Source organism: Cyclopterus lumpus, chromosome 3, assembly GCF_009769545.1.
Source record: "Cyclopterus lumpus isolate fCycLum1 chromosome 3, fCycLum1.pri, whole genome shotgun sequence".
Lineage (NCBI taxonomy): Eukaryota > Metazoa > Chordata > Actinopteri > Perciformes > Cyclopteridae > Cyclopterus > Cyclopterus lumpus.
Genome location: NC_046968.1, coordinates 23006920 through 23022245, shown reverse-complemented (window position 1 = coordinate 23022245; position 15326 = coordinate 23006920). Strand labels below are relative to the sequence as shown.

General features: G+C 45.1%; 1 protein-coding gene across 1 annotated transcript in view; it reads left to right on the top strand.

The window, feature by feature from the left end:
- The window catches only part of nkd1 (NKD inhibitor of WNT signaling pathway 1), a 28378-nt gene extending 16882 nt beyond the window's left edge, over window positions 1-11496 (top strand). The window contains exons 4-10 of the mRNA XM_034529219.1: window positions 2344-2401; window positions 6577-6680; window positions 6807-6902; window positions 8683-8830; window positions 9704-9785; window positions 10253-10380; window positions 10967-11496. Of these exons, the coding sequence (XP_034385110.1) occupies window positions 2344-2401; window positions 6577-6680; window positions 6807-6902; window positions 8683-8830; window positions 9704-9785; window positions 10253-10380; window positions 10967-11496 (1146 nt within the window). The remainder of the gene's footprint in view (window positions 1-2343; window positions 2402-6576; window positions 6681-6806; window positions 6903-8682; window positions 8831-9703; window positions 9786-10252; window positions 10381-10966) is intronic.
- Window positions 11497-15326: the final 3830 nt, after the last annotated feature.

Genomic DNA, 15326 nt, shown 5'->3' with positions numbered 1-15326 from the left:
CTGAGAACAAAGACTCAAACGAATATTCCCTTTATGTTTATGAAACACACGCAGACTTAGTTTTTTGTTGTGCGTCTGACTGACATAAAAAAAACATGGCATATTTTTGTTTTTCACAAGGACCAGAGCCAATCCCAGAGTAACCCTAGCACGCACTAATAATACGACTCCCATCCATCACCACAGACAACAACCAATTAGCACATTCCTCGTCCCTCTCTTTCTCACGTTCCTGGTTAACCCCTCAATAATTTTGGATCATTCATCAAAAAAGCAGGGGAAAAAAAAGTCGAGCTGCTGTATCGTGTGTGTGTGTGTGTGGAGGGTGGGTTGTGTGTATGTGTCTTTACGTGTGGGCAATTGGAGGAATGTGGATTGTATTTTTTTCTGCGAGGCGATGTGGAAACAGAGGCCAGTGTTGACGTGACCACAGTGTGATACCTTATTCCTGATCGTTACGGGTCATACCCCGTCCCGTGTCTCTGATCCATCTGAATGGATCAACGCGCTGCAACCGACCATCCTTCAGGGCCATCCTCCTGACCGGAGTTCAATTTGAGACGGAGAGGATGAGCGTGTATGGACAGAACTGACAAACTAAATTAAACTTACAGAAACTTTGCCGCGTAATTATGGGATGTCATTCTGAATAATTCTATGGTTTAGCAGTGAAATATATAACTGTGCGGCAGACTCTAGTCTCTGCTAACGGTGACAACCCATAATTAACCTGTGACAGCGTCTCGTGTGAATGGTTCCAATGCAGGTTGAATTGTTAAGCGCACTTGAGTACAATTCACACAACTCTACAACAGCTGAACGGAGACTACTAGACATCTACCAGTAGACAGTAGTATTTTATTTATTGTAATTAAAATTCAACCATATCAATGTAAATGCTAAAATAAATTATATTTTCTATCATCATACCGTGACACAGTTTACATTTTAAAAAAAAAGGAAAGCCAAAGCGCCTGATTTTAGCTGGCAAATTGTTTCTTCCTGATAATTAATGCAATCGCATAAACAATACATCTCTTTATTGTTTACCTCGTCAAAAACACGCTGGGCTATTAGGCGGTTTATATTGTATTTACACCCTTAATTTGCCTGCATACAGCAAGCATAATGTCATCCTGCAATCATCATAGAAACTACAGATTTTCCCTTTTTATCATACCAAAGCTGAGCGGACCACATTAAAAGCAGCTCAGGACCAGGGTCGTGATGCAAACCACAAACACCGGTTCCTCCCGGTTCCTCCCGGGTGCCTGCTTTGGGGCATCAGTCTGACAGCCAGCCAGTTAGTCTTGTGGGTTCGCTGTATTCTCTTCCTGAGGCCACCCACAGCGCTGCAGCCCGACCAGCACTAGTCTGAGGAGGGTAGGATCACACCATCTGACCTTCTACCTCTCTGGATTACACAGAAATCCTCTCTCACGCTGACAGCCTTGCCACTGACACACACACACACACACACACACACATATGAACACAGCAGCATGTGCACAGTAAACACACATGCTCTTACACTCATATCCAAGGATTGTATGAAGTTAATTATTTATTGTTACGGTTAATCATCTCCTTTTTAGTAGGAATCTCTCAGCAGAGTCTGTTAGCGAGTTATCTAGATTGATAGGCGGACAAATACTCTTTTTATTGAAAAACTTTGAAATTATGCCGTGTGTGTGTGTGTGTGTGTGTTGGACTTTGTGCAAACGGATGTGTGCATGTACATGCCTTTCTCAACCCCCCGAGTAATGGTTTTTGGACCAGGTGACTGCAATGCTACATGGATACCTGAGTCGGACTTTTCCACAGTGAAGCCCGGGGATCGCATGTCCCTCCAGCCTCTGTGGTATGCGCTAACAGACGGGGCTGCCAGGAGAGGGGGCGCGGGTGAAAACAGTCCTGGATAAAAACAAATCTCTGAACGCATCGCTGCAATGATAGCCCGCCACCGAAATAGCCCTACTACCAGCCCTCTTCTCAGAATCCTGCAGGGCCGACGGCTGCGATTTAGACGCTTTCTTCATAGTCACAATAATTCTGACTGCCAGTCTTAATGCTCCGTTTGCTTCAGTCCTGCAATTACCGTCCTCCTAAACTTTCCGCTGCTGTCTAAGCTCAGAGCACGGTTGTCAAACTTTGTTCATATATAGATGTATAAACGCTGTAATTTTGATTCGGGCATGTCACCGTGTGTTGGAAAGTGCGCTGTGGATTTGCATCGTTAAAGATGGTTGTTTTTATGTGACAAAAATATGATACTTCTCCAGCTATCCCATATGACTTGAAACAGTGATTTATGTGTCTGGTTCTGTGTATTTCTCTTTCTAGAATGCCATGGATGAAGCACGTGCGGAGAGGATCGGCGATGAACACTACCGTTTGCAAGGTAGGACCATCACCGAAGGCTACACCAGCTCCACTGATGTTCATCCCCTTTTATTTAGATTTGAATGAAAACCCGCAACAAAAAAAACACTTTGTAATAGCCCTCCATATACTTGTGTGGTTCTTTTTTTTTTTTTTACAGTCGCTCCCCTCTGCTCCACACCCATTCTCTAAGCCCCAACAATGTGCTGATGAGGTCCTCTTTACTTTCCCTCCCGCCTCTCCACCTCCTCCAGCTTTCATCCGCACCTCCCCCAGTGCAAAGTGCCTCAATTCCTTCATGTTTTTTTCTTCAGGAGAAAGTCTCCCCCTCCCATTTAAAGACGGGATCAAATCACTTTTATTTCAGCTCTGCTTTACTGCATAATAGACTTAAGTAGAGAGACACGAGATAACACAACTGATAATTGGAGTACGAAATTAGTTGCAATCATTGGACCAAGGTTGTCCTCCCTTCCAGACAGATGTTGCTAATTGGAACACGCTGCTCCGTTCATTCTCAGTGACTCAAAAGACGAAGGCTTCAATAAAAAAATACTCATACCGACTTTTGGGTGGATCTTTCCATAACAGACATCTAAAGAATTCAATACATCATGTTTAAATTAGAAACTCCTTCGGTGTGAGCTAGCACGGAGAGGCAACTGTCATGTTTGTGGGTGGTGAAATACGACAATACCAGAACTTTGAAGTGGGCTAGAATGAGGTCTCAGACAGGGAGAATGGGACAAAGCTTTGCTTGCCATACTTTACAGTGTAGATTTTAGTAGTTGAGGTTAATCAACTGATGTTTTTTTTTAGTCACAACAGCAGGCTGTTTCTAAGATATGTATGTTGTCTCCCAAAAAGGAAGCTACTGCGTTAATGTCCTCTAGTAAAAAATGTTTTGAACGGAACAGATCTTCAGTTTAGTTTGTAATGACCGGCCATTCTGTACCTCAGGCCCACTTGTACCAAAATAAAGACATTTGTGGTTGATTATTCCTTTTGCAGCTCAAAAGGCTCGTCTTTCATAAATAAGACTCCATCGCTGTAGTGATGTCATTCATTCATAATCACATGTTTTTGGTAAAAGAAAGGTTTTATACATTTATCCGTTGTCCATACGTGTAACAAGGACAAGTTAGGTGAAAATGGGAGCACATGATAAAATGAGAAGAGATAAGACAACCAACACACATAAAAGCCTTCTTTCCTCTGGCTTTAAGGAAGTACCAGGTATTTTTTTTAAAAAGAACTTGCCTGCAAAAATTACAAAGGAGGGAGGATGATGAAAGTGTCTTTAGGTTACTTTACATCTTTACTGCCAGCGTGCAAGAAGAATATCCTACATGGGCTTTTTATTAAGTTCTTTTAACCTTTTGTTAACCAGGGAAAAAGTTTGCTGAAGAAACTCTCCATCAGCACCTTGTTTCAGATTTAGATTGGTTCACACGTGCGCTATCCAGCACAGTCTAGTGGCTGAACAAGACCGCTGGATGATTAAGTGCCTTGCCAATGGGTACTTCAGTGGTGGCCTCTGAAAGACGAGACAATGTCGCAATCACCTCGAAGGCCATCCCAAAATCCCTTTAGTGCCCAGCACTGAGCTGTCCCAATGTATGAGGAGGTGGACAGGCCCAGTTACGTGCACTACAGCCGCCTAGCTAAGCTGGGAGTGATTGGATCAGACCTGCCTTAGTTTGTGTGTGTGTGTGTGTATTGCATGGCTGCTGTAAAAACAGGCTTGGCTTGGAGGGTGCCTGCCTCGGCTGCCCTCGTCTTGCCCCTCAGATCTGATGTGCAGCCAATGCCCTGGCTCAGCTACTCTCATAAAGAGTCGGCTTATGTCTGTGGTGGTGGTGGAGGGGGGAGAGAGAGGAGGGTGATAGCAGATTACTGTTACTCCTCCCGGCATTTCATTAGCTCCGAGATAAGCATCTCACCACCATATTGAGCCTGCTACGGAACAGATTTGCCCTCGCACACAATGTTCCCTTTGAGCACCTCGGATGATCAAACAGCGGGACCCCAAATGCTGCTCCTCTCAAAAAAGTTGATAAAAGCTCCCTGGGATGATGCCTTTCATTTCTGGCATTTTCCCCCTACCCAGGGATGAGACGGGTCCGCTTTGATCTGCTTTGGATCGGGAGGAAAGAAATTGGTCTGTTGTGTCTGCTGCGTTGGCGAGCAAACAAACAGTGTTTCAGATTTGACTTGGCTTAATTAATTAGTGATTCTGTTTTACTGCCGGTCTGATCTGCTTCCAAAAGGTTTGAGAACAGAACTTCAAAGTGTGGCAGAGTGGAGAGGAGCAGGGGAGGGGGTAGAGGGAGAGAGAAAGGGGTGTGATCTGTGTGGGTTTATGGGTGTGTCTGGCGGCCCACAGGACTGTGATTGGATGAGGGAGAGTGGAGCTGATGCTCATGCAAAGCGAAATGAAATGACTAGAGCTAAAAGGGGCTGAGTAGGGGCTGGCTGTGACAAGCCTCTACAAAAAAACATATATATATATATATATATATATCTCAGGTTTGAGGATGAACTCCTAGAGCCTCGTGAATGAGCCGCCCAAATCTCAGTTTACATGTCGTGTGTTTCCTGCGGTCTCATGTATCAAACAAATTCTGGATTTCAAAGCGGAGAAGGATATCTGGTAGCATGAGGTCTGGGCCAGCATCCAACGCTGAAACTAAAATATCCAACCAGACAGGGACAGTCGTGTTATATATGTACCCCAGGGTGGACTATCTTACAATACAGTGTAACCCTCTCCCCCAAAAAAACACCATTAACTGTGGCCACAGATGTTAACATAATGTTGAATTAACCCCCGTGTGACCTAGTTTTCGTGATTCTCTCAGCCTATATAGAGGAACATGTGAAAAGCCCGGCGTCGATGCGCACTTTCCGTCTTTAGGCTCCTTGATTTAGTGTTAAAAGGAGTATTAACATTTGTCACCGGGACATTCTCCGTTTGAATCCTGTCTGGGAAATCGGTGGCGTAAATTGTAGTACAAGGAAACAATCATTGACTTGTATGGAACAGTAAATGTTGTCATGTTCCACACAGGTGGATCTGGCCATCAGCTTAAGTGCATATGACGGATTAGTTCTCCCGCTGGACTTTCTGCCTTTACTGCATGTCTGGATGGTAATTTACAGTGAATGTCATTCCTTAAAGCTCCCATGGGTGCCCCGTGGGCCTTTTCATGTTCACATAATGTTTCTGATCCGCCGTTTATATCCGAATATTCTCTCACGTTTAAGACATGTTATGTCATTCAGTCTTTTAATGTTTTGACACCACTGCTCAGTGTGAACCCCCTTGGGTTAAATATATACTGCAGCTAAGAGCTGAAAAACTGTTATTTCATTTGCGGTTGATGGAAGAGCTGTTGCCATTGGAGAAATAATTCTGTCACAGTTTCAAAATGTTTTCCGGTTTCTATTGGACTGACATCTTGGGTTTCAGTTCCAGTCTTGATATCAGTGTTTTGTTTCAACGGTACTTTGGCTCTCTGGAATGATGCAATAAGGATCTCGCTACCTGACATAAAAACCGTGCAAAATAACCCAAAGCTGTTGCCACGCGTGTGTTTTCAGGACTGGTAGAGGCAACTTAAAGACCAATTTAGGTCCAATAGGGTCCAAAGAGCACATTTTTAATTGCGAGTGCCAAAGTGTGCTTACATATTCTGCTACCTTTTTTGAGAATTATCACAAATACCATAAATACACCCAACTAGCTCAGTGCAACCAAACAACATTTTAACTACAAGCTCTGAATTGCAAGTTGCATCATTTCATGTTGGTGATACTCTGTGTGCATTACTTCTGCTAAACACAACATAGCCTGTGCTGTCATGAGAAGATATCTTGTAGTATACTTAACAAGCATAGTTTTTTTTTTTTTTTACAAAAAATTTCAGAATAAAAGCAGTGAGACAAAAACTGAGGAGTTTGGCTGTGTGGGATTATTTCCAGCCAGGAGCACTTGAACATGCGACACATCTTAATTGCAGCTGCCAAACTCGGAAGTCGGAGCTTACAAGGAACACTTGAAGGCAACGACATATCCTCAGGTTATGACTGCACCCAACGTTTCCATCCTCAGGCTCTCTCTTTTATCTTTGTGTGTGTCTCTTTGTGTGTGTGTGCGTGTGTGTGTGTGTACGTGTGTTTGTGTGACTGCAGTGGCTTTACCCCCAGAGAAGACCGACAGCTGCTGTGTGCAGCAGAAGATGCAGGAGAGGGGCAGCCAATCCCCCGCAGGGCCACAGAAACAGCTCCAGTTTGAAGTGAGTGTCGATACCGAACAGGACGTTTATTACCTCCCCTCTGGATGAAACTAGGCCAATGGCAACTCATTCGCACGCATGTGCATGCCGGATGACACTGATAGTTGTGTGCTGCTCTGTTTTAAGGAGTTGGAGTGTGCTGTCTCCGTCGAGGAGGATAACCGACAGGAGTGGACCTTCACCCTCTACGACTTTGACAACAATGGCAAAGTCACCAGAGAGGTAATAATCTTGATTTACCTGGGGGGAGGGGGGGGGGGGGGAACACAAACTTTTATGAATGAATGAACTCATAAAAAGATGTAATAAACAAACAAATTCCTCAAACGCCACAGAATAGTTGTAGTAAGAATTCCTTAAAAAAAATATTGAACTGTACAATTAGGCTTTTAAGACATTACATTTAGTAAATGATCTGGCATTAACAAAATGTAAACAATATGACTCAATCATTTCTTAATAGGCATTTTAATAGTTGCTAAATTCTTCTGGTCAGCAGCTTACTGCGACAACCCCCCCACCACCCAACCCTTTTGGCCATAAGTTCCCTGTAAATTTTTAATTCTCCTCTATTTTGGTATGCCCCCCCTCCCCTAAAAAAAGAGGATAGAAGTCCCCATACTCAATCAATCTCACTGCTCACAACCAAATCCAGCGACGTCTGCCTGTCTCCGCTCCTGCGAGGTGCCTTGTGGCTTGCGTCTGCCTGGCACAGATCTGAGGGAACATCCAGAATGGGCCGTGTTTTTTTGAGAACGACTTGAAACGGCGCAAAGAGACTTGAGCTGTCCTCAGTGCGGTTGGCTGTGCAGTTTTTTTTGGCATTGCCTGTGGCTCCGTGGCTCATGAGACGGCAGACGGCGGTTGGAAGGGGGAGAGAAAAGCTTTCTTCTGCAACTTTTCTTCTTTTTTTTATTTTTTTTATTCCTTCACGCAAATAAAAAAAGAGAAGGAAACCAAAAACGACACGGGAAGCTTTTATTTTATTTCATTTGACTTTTTTTTCTTACAGTGCGTCTGTGTCTGAAACCAGTATGTGGAACCGGTCCCTGAAGAATTCATAGTAGTCCTTTTTTCTTCTGATTCAAAGTGCGATAGATATAGTGAGTGAAAATGGTGCCGTTGGAGTCTCTTTGTGTGGCGTCGACTTAATTCTCAGCAGTTCTGTCAAAGGTGCTCTTATGTTGAAACTGTGTTGCCATCCAGAGTAAAACACTAATGAGCTTTGAGATACTGTACGAGTCATTTCACATCACTACTCGTGGCACTTTTAAAGGACAATTAGGATTATGGTTTGCTCTGAAAAGATTTAGCACCCATCATTATCTCAGTATGGTGCACAAAAACACTCATCAGTGCAAAAAAATATAAACCGCCACGAGAGACTGAATTACTTCATGTGCAAATGAAGCTGTCCAATGGCCCCTTACCTCTTTCTGAAATCGGCGTGGCATCCCCCCTTTTTTTTTTTATGCGAATGTGTGCTTAGGTGTGGTTGAGTTTATGTACACATGCTTTTGTGCATTTATTTGGAAGGTGGCGACAGGAGTTGCTCGCTATGCAGACGTAATCTCAGTCATTTAAGAGACACCGAGGAATTAAATAGAGAAAGTGTAGCGCTCACACAGCCGGGACACGACTCGCACCAGGCCTGCCATCTCAGGCAGCCTCCTGCTGCTGCCAAGACGTTTCTTTTCATGAATTTATAACTTGTCTGATGGCTTCAACTTGGAAAGCTGAACTAAAACAACTGAGATCAGTGAGTTTTCTCTGTTCACTGAGTCACTTCTTTAAATTCCTAGCTAGCATGACACTTATGATGCAGAGTGTTAATGCACAAATCTGCAGAGTGTTGAATTCAAACACTAGAGTGATACAAATAGTCTTCTACGTGCCCTATTTTCTTGATTTTCTGATTTTAATACACGTTGATCAAATGATTATCATCCCTCCTGAAATGGATGTCGTGTGTAAAATCGCCCCCACCTCCTCTGTCCTGCAGGACATCACCAGCCTGCTCCACACCATCTATGAGGTCGTGGACGCCTCCGTCAACCATTCTCCCAGCAGCAGCAAGACATTGCGGGTCAAGCTGTCGGTGGCTCCCGACTCCAGCCAGCGGTGGAGGAGTTGCACACAGGGTGCGGCAGGTAAAGCTGGCGTTAACGCGGTGGGCGGGGCGGGGGGAAGAGAGGGCGTTTTGGGGTCTCCCTTGTGTTGCCTGCTGTCAGCTCACCCAGAGATGTGTTTGTTGTCATGCAGAAAGGCGGCTGCTTCAGGCCTGTCGGAGCTTTGTTCCTCGCCGTGTCGGCGTCGCTCCATCTCTCCCACTCAATGGGGTTCATTTTTAATGATGGGGGGAGTGACAGAGCTAAGAGAGGGCCCCCTCCCTCAGCGCCTTCAAATACTCTGAAAGAAACCTTAAGAGATGTGCCGAGTCCTTTTGATAACCGCAGCCATTTTTCTTTTCTCCAAAGTTCCCTCTTTTCCTCTCTTCTCGCCTCTCTTCCTCCTCCCCCCTCCCCCCTTCTCAGAGCTGCCGGGAAAATATAGCTACGTTCGACTTAACTTTTCTCACTGACGACTTGGTAAACTAGTAGTCAGGGAAAAATATCTCAAAAAGTATATATTCCTGTGTGTTTGCGTCCTATTGTTCCGGCTATAAATATCCGTCAAGAGATTCAAACAGAGCAAGCTTTGAAAATATCGCCGGTTGCCTTCATGCTAATTTGAAACCGCATCAGATCTCGAGTCCTTAATAAACAATTTCTGAAGTCTGCATGTTTTTTTTTTTTCTTCATTCCATTCCTTATAAGAAGCTGGGAGTTGAAAATAGAATAAATGAAGCATTGTTGTTTTCCTTTTCTATAGATCTTCAAAGTAAAACCCCAAAACAAAGGTTGCTTTCTTCAGAGGCTTGTGTGACTGTTGTCGTGTGTGTGTGTGTGTGTGTGTGTGTGTGTGTGTGTGTGGCTGCTGTGTGTCGCTCTCTTTGATAATAGCCTTGTGTCTTTCATACACAGACATGTCCCACCCCAGGGAGAAAAACGACAAGTGCATAGAAGACCCCAAGAGTGCGGACAAGAAGACTCGAGCACTCCTCAGGTAAAAAGCCCCACCTCCCCTGAACAAGCCAGTCTCTATTGTTGAAGCTCGTGGTGTCTACAAGGAGGAGGAGGAGAATATGAAATTCATGTTTTTTCATTATATCACTGATTATTACATTCACTTTTTTTAAAGAGAAAACGTTCTCGTTCAAAGTGTGCGAGGGGCAGTGGTTGTTAAGAGGAAGGATTCACACTTGGGAGCTGCAGTTGTCCTCTACTCTTTAATTAGCTTTTGCCCAAAAGTACCTCCACTGTACTGACGGGGAGCGAACAGTGGAAGGGAGAGTCTGCACTTTTCAAATCCTCCCAGTTAAGGTTTAAACCTGAGATTTCCTTCTCACTTCTCTAACAATTACTGTGCTTACGGCCCGATCATAAGGAACACTTGTTTTACTTTCTCCATACACGACCATACTGAACCCCTCTTTACCAAACTGCTACCTAATGTGCCGCTTGTGTCCACAGGCGCCACCACAGTGACCACCCCACCCAGCCTGGCTGCCAGCGCCACTGCGTGGATGAGAACCTGGAACGCAGGAACCACTACTTGGACCTGGCAGGCATCGAAAACTACACATCCCGCTTCGGAGCCGGTGAGTGGACCGGGGCCAGGGATTTAGAGGGGGAGAGGGGAGGGAGAAGCGCAGGCCGTGGCCCTTATTTGAAGCTGCATCCAGGGGCCCTCATTACTGCGGCACCTGCTTGGAGCCATTAGGTGGAACTTCCAGCCAGTACAAACATCTGGGCTCAGGCAAGCACAATACATCAAGTGTTCAAGGCTACAGCCCATCAACATAAAGGGCAGTTGTGAAGGGAAATATTAGGTCTAATAAGCAGCAGCCTTGATCTGACGGTCAGCGATGACAAGTGATTATTTTAATGTTGGTCCTGTTTGAAAAGTGCTAACAGAGATCTGCTCTCTGTCACATTGAGTCAGGGTCACCCGCATGAAAGAACCTGAAGTAAAGCTTCCAGAATCTTATTGTGGAGCTTTTTTTTTTTCCAACTAGATCTTCATTAGTGGGCTGTTGGCACCATCATTTGCAGGGAGTGGGTTATTTTTCTTCCTTTTTTCCACCTAGAGTATTTAGTGCATTTTTGTTTATCTTCAACCTAGCAGTTTGTCATTTATTCTGCTTTCTCAGTTGAAATTAATACCTGTGCCGTTCTCCCTCGCAGCGCCTGCGCCAGAGCCGACGAAAGCGGAGCCTCAGACCCGCCCATCCAACCAGACTCGCTCTCGCTCCCATGAACCAGAAAATGGCCACGCCCACTCCCACCACCGCCGCTTACAGACTGTTGTGGACACTGTTGCGCCCGTCAGCCTCCACCCGGCCCGCACGCGAGGCCAAGACTCGGGGAAACATGCCCTCCGTTCTCCCAAGACCCACAGCCGCACACCTCCTGCGCAGATCGGTGGCAGGGTGATGCGGAGCCGAGGGGTCCCTCCTCCCACGGCGCTACCCAGCCAGACCCCCCCTCACCAGTCCACAGCCCCCTACCGCAAGCACAAGCAGCGGTCCAAGGAAAGCCAGGGCTACAGGGCCTTAGGCTCTCTGGCTCCGGGACCAGTGGTGGAGAAGGAGCAGGTGCGGGACCTGCCCAGTGTGCTGCTGTACGAGGGGGGGCTGGCACAAATGGTGCAGCGGCATGAGCATCACCACCACCATGAACACCATCACCACTACCACCACTTTTACCAGTCCTGAATTTCCGCAGGCAGACACCGACTGCAGTGAGCTTCCTCGTCAGCTGCCAGGCTACTCTACATGCAGTGCCTTTGTAGTAGACGCGGGACATTGGCAGGAGAGGAGGATCATGGGAGGGGTGTCCCAGTGCTGAGAGGTTATTAATCAGTGTTATAAAGAAGTTGGTCGTACAAACAAAAGCTTGGGTATGCAGCAGGACAGTGATTTACGACCACAGTAGGACTGAGGATCACAGCTGGGGCCAGAGAGGAGGCACAATGGGACGATTTGATAAACAACCCCGAAGATCCTCTCGCCCCCGACCCTGTCGTCCGCTACCTGGTGAACTCTGAGGCTCTAATCCAGCACCATGAACCTTCCAGACCCAAAAGGTTTTTAAGGAAAAAGGAAGAAAAGACTGTGATGTAAAGACAAAAATATATGAAAGAATACAGGTGATAGTAGAGCCGGGCATAGCGTGTGCGTGTGTGTGTGTGTGTGTGTGTGTGTGTGTGTGTGTGTGTGTATGTGAGTGTCACGACACTGGTGTCTGTTGAAAACCACTTGAAGTGCGCTCATGGGTGCGTGAGTATTTAAAGCGGTCAGGCAGGTTTTTGAAGATGAAAATGAAGTTTCTGATTCAAGCAACGCAATGCCACGTAAGCAAAAATGGGAAGGAAACATTTTGAAACGTTACAAAGGAAGAAGAAAAAAAAGAACAGAGATCCCAAATCCGCTGCTACCTCTAATTTTATCCTAATTGTTAATTATGATGTAATGGTGACTAAGCATTCAGAGGTTATTTTCAAATTACTTAGAAACTTTTTTTTGAAAGAAAAGAAAATAGTGTCATAATCTGCAGTGTCAAACAGCTTCTTACTTTTATTGACTAACATTGACTGTACATAAGGTATATATTGTTATCAATCTTATAAGCTTTATTGATAATGTGATATCTTTGTATTCACTATCCATAGCTTTTATGTTTTGTTTTCCTTCACAACCGCATTTTATTAAGACCATAGGAGCCCCATTTTGAGTAGAAAATGTACAACTGTATCTCTCTCTCTGTCTCACTCTCTCTCTCCCTTTCAACTTTCTCACCATGTGATTTCATACGCAAGATCTGATACTTATGCCTGAATGACTAAAAACCCAACTCTCCCAAAAACACATGGTGTTTTACAGAACGCACGCTCCTTCATGCTGATACCGTGGAAACGTACACAAACACCATGCTGATCGTGTTGTGTATTAAGTGCTAGTGTGTGGGTTCCCCATAGAGGTGAATTAGAAACTGAAACATCTGGATTTCTTAAAAGTGGCAGTGTAGTTTCCCTGAAACAGCAATCGCCAGGCCTTTTTAATGCATATATGCATAATTGAAACAGAGCCAGTTAGAGGTTGGCGTATTCATTCATCAGTATCAAGTTTGGCCTTTTACGGATTTGTGTTGTTGTTGGTGTTATTTATCCAGGGAAATATAATTGCACAGTGTGCATGTCATTTTTCACCTCCTGCATTGCAGTTTCACGTGTTTACACTTTGGAGCCTTTTTTCTTTTTGGACTTCTGTTTCCAGACTTTCAGGGTAGCACTTTCCCCCCCAACTCTTCAGCGTCTACGTCATCCAGCCTTCGGGCCTGGCCCCCCCACGCAGTGGGGGTCACACGGCTGCCCCCTCTGTTTCCTTTTCATCTTCCCGTCCCCCAGCTGTCGGCAGGTCTTTCACCGTACCGCCATGTGGCCTCAGTGCTCAGCCAACAAGGCTCTGTTTGTGTTGCGGCGGGGCGAGGGCTCTTTCAGCTGTCTCATTCCTCTGGTGCTGGATAACACTGGGCTCGGCCACCAGTCTCCACTACACCCATAACTCACCACGGTTGCTCTCCGATAGTCCGTTTCCATCCCATGATGCTCTTCGGGCTGCCATGGTACAAAAAAAGTAAGAAAGAAATGCAGATGTTTCTGCCAGCAACATGTGAGCTGCTGAACCACCTCGTTGGTTCTCCCTCCAGGATAGCAGTCAACTATCCCTCTTTATTCGTCACGAGCACATCCCAGGATCACATGGACCTGGCCTTTCGCCCGCATAGTCCTTTTTGTACTTGGATGCCGAGCTCAAAGGCAACCTCATCCATACAGAGAAAATGAAACTGGATTATGTGAACCAGACCCCAAGGCCAACAAGCCGTCAAACTGTATCCACCATGTTTGATTGTTTTCCTCCGCCGTTAAGCGTGTGCGTGTGTCAGGGATGAGCAAGAATGCCGTGAATGCCAGTCTCGCCCTCAGCCTCGCGGTGTGCTGCCACAGCTGCGGGCCGTCCTTTAACGGAGGCACCAGTCGGTCGGGTTCTCCCATGGGACCCGGCAGTGGAAAATGGTGTTGTACGGGGGGTGGAATCACAGCTGTGCTCCATACCTCGGCTTCCTCACCTCCACAGTGCTGTTCCTGCACAACATACGACTGTAACTCTTTTGTCGGTGGTTTCCCCCTCAGCCGAACCGGTGTTGAGACCAGCGTGACTCTCCAAATGTAATAAGTGCTGTGGAAACGGCCGTCTGGCTGTGTGAGCGGATAGCACGCCGGTCCTCCTGCAGGGTGGTCCGATTGGACACGACGAGCGAGGGCTTCTGAAGGAATTTGGGGTGAAAGGCTCGCATCAGAAAGCCAGCCACTACAAATGCACTTGCACACTGCAGTCTTCAAAGCAGCATCACTGGAGCAACTGCCTTGTGCAAGAGCACCTCTAAAGTATTTGGTGAGAGTTGGGAAAGCAGTTTTTCTTCCTCTGGGTTTTGTGTCACAGTCTTTACCAGATGCTCTGGGGAATCCACTTTTTAGAAACCTTTTTTTTAATCTTTTTTTTTTTTTCAAATGGTCATGGTTTCGAAAACCAATGTTTTCAAAGCGTGTCACACAAACCTCCACATCCATCATCCTCTGTATAAAGAGCCACCCCTCCATGTTATTCTAATATGTATTGCACCACTAATTTCGCTTTTTAACATCCATGTATCAACATTCTTCTTAAACTCTGATGTGTGTCTGTGTGTGTGTGTATATATATATATATATATATATATATATATATATATATATATATATATATATATATATATATATATTAGTGGACTGCAGAAATGATAAACCAGCATCATGTAGAAAGAAAATAAGGCTTATTTATGATTACAAACCTGTTCGATCTCATATCCGCCAGCAGGGAGGAGGAGCTATCTGTCCGTCTGTCGCTCCGCACGCTGACACGCGTTCACTTGGTGTTTGTTTTAAAAGAAAGTTGTTTAGCACTCGCTGTTTCTCTCCTTTCCCTCCCTCCTGATGGTTTTTCATTACCTTGTTTAGTTTATATAGATTGTATTTGATTAATTGCTTTATTTATTTGATAGCAGATCTGTGCCAAGGGGGGAAAAACACCCTTTTATTAAAGTATGAACCTGTTCCTTTATAAACTCACTGACTTCTGGGGTCACTTTATTTTACCTTTTTATTGTGCAAATCTGCGCAGCACACGTGTATTTATAATAACATATATATATATATATGCCTTCAAAAATATACCAGTTAAAGATATTAGCATGTCATCTACTGTATTTGTGCTACAACACAACATTTGCAGTGCGTTATAAAAAAAACAAAGCAACTACCATGTGGACCTTTTTTCATTTTTGGAAATGAACATTTTTGCGTTCATGCTGAGAGTTAAATGAAAAGATCAATCTGCCTTCATACAGTAATTAATTTTTCTGGTGTCTGTGACAAAGTTGTCGACAGACACCAGAGAATAGAGCGCTCCTTCATCGGCGTGTGTGTGTGGGTGTGTGTGGTTTAACT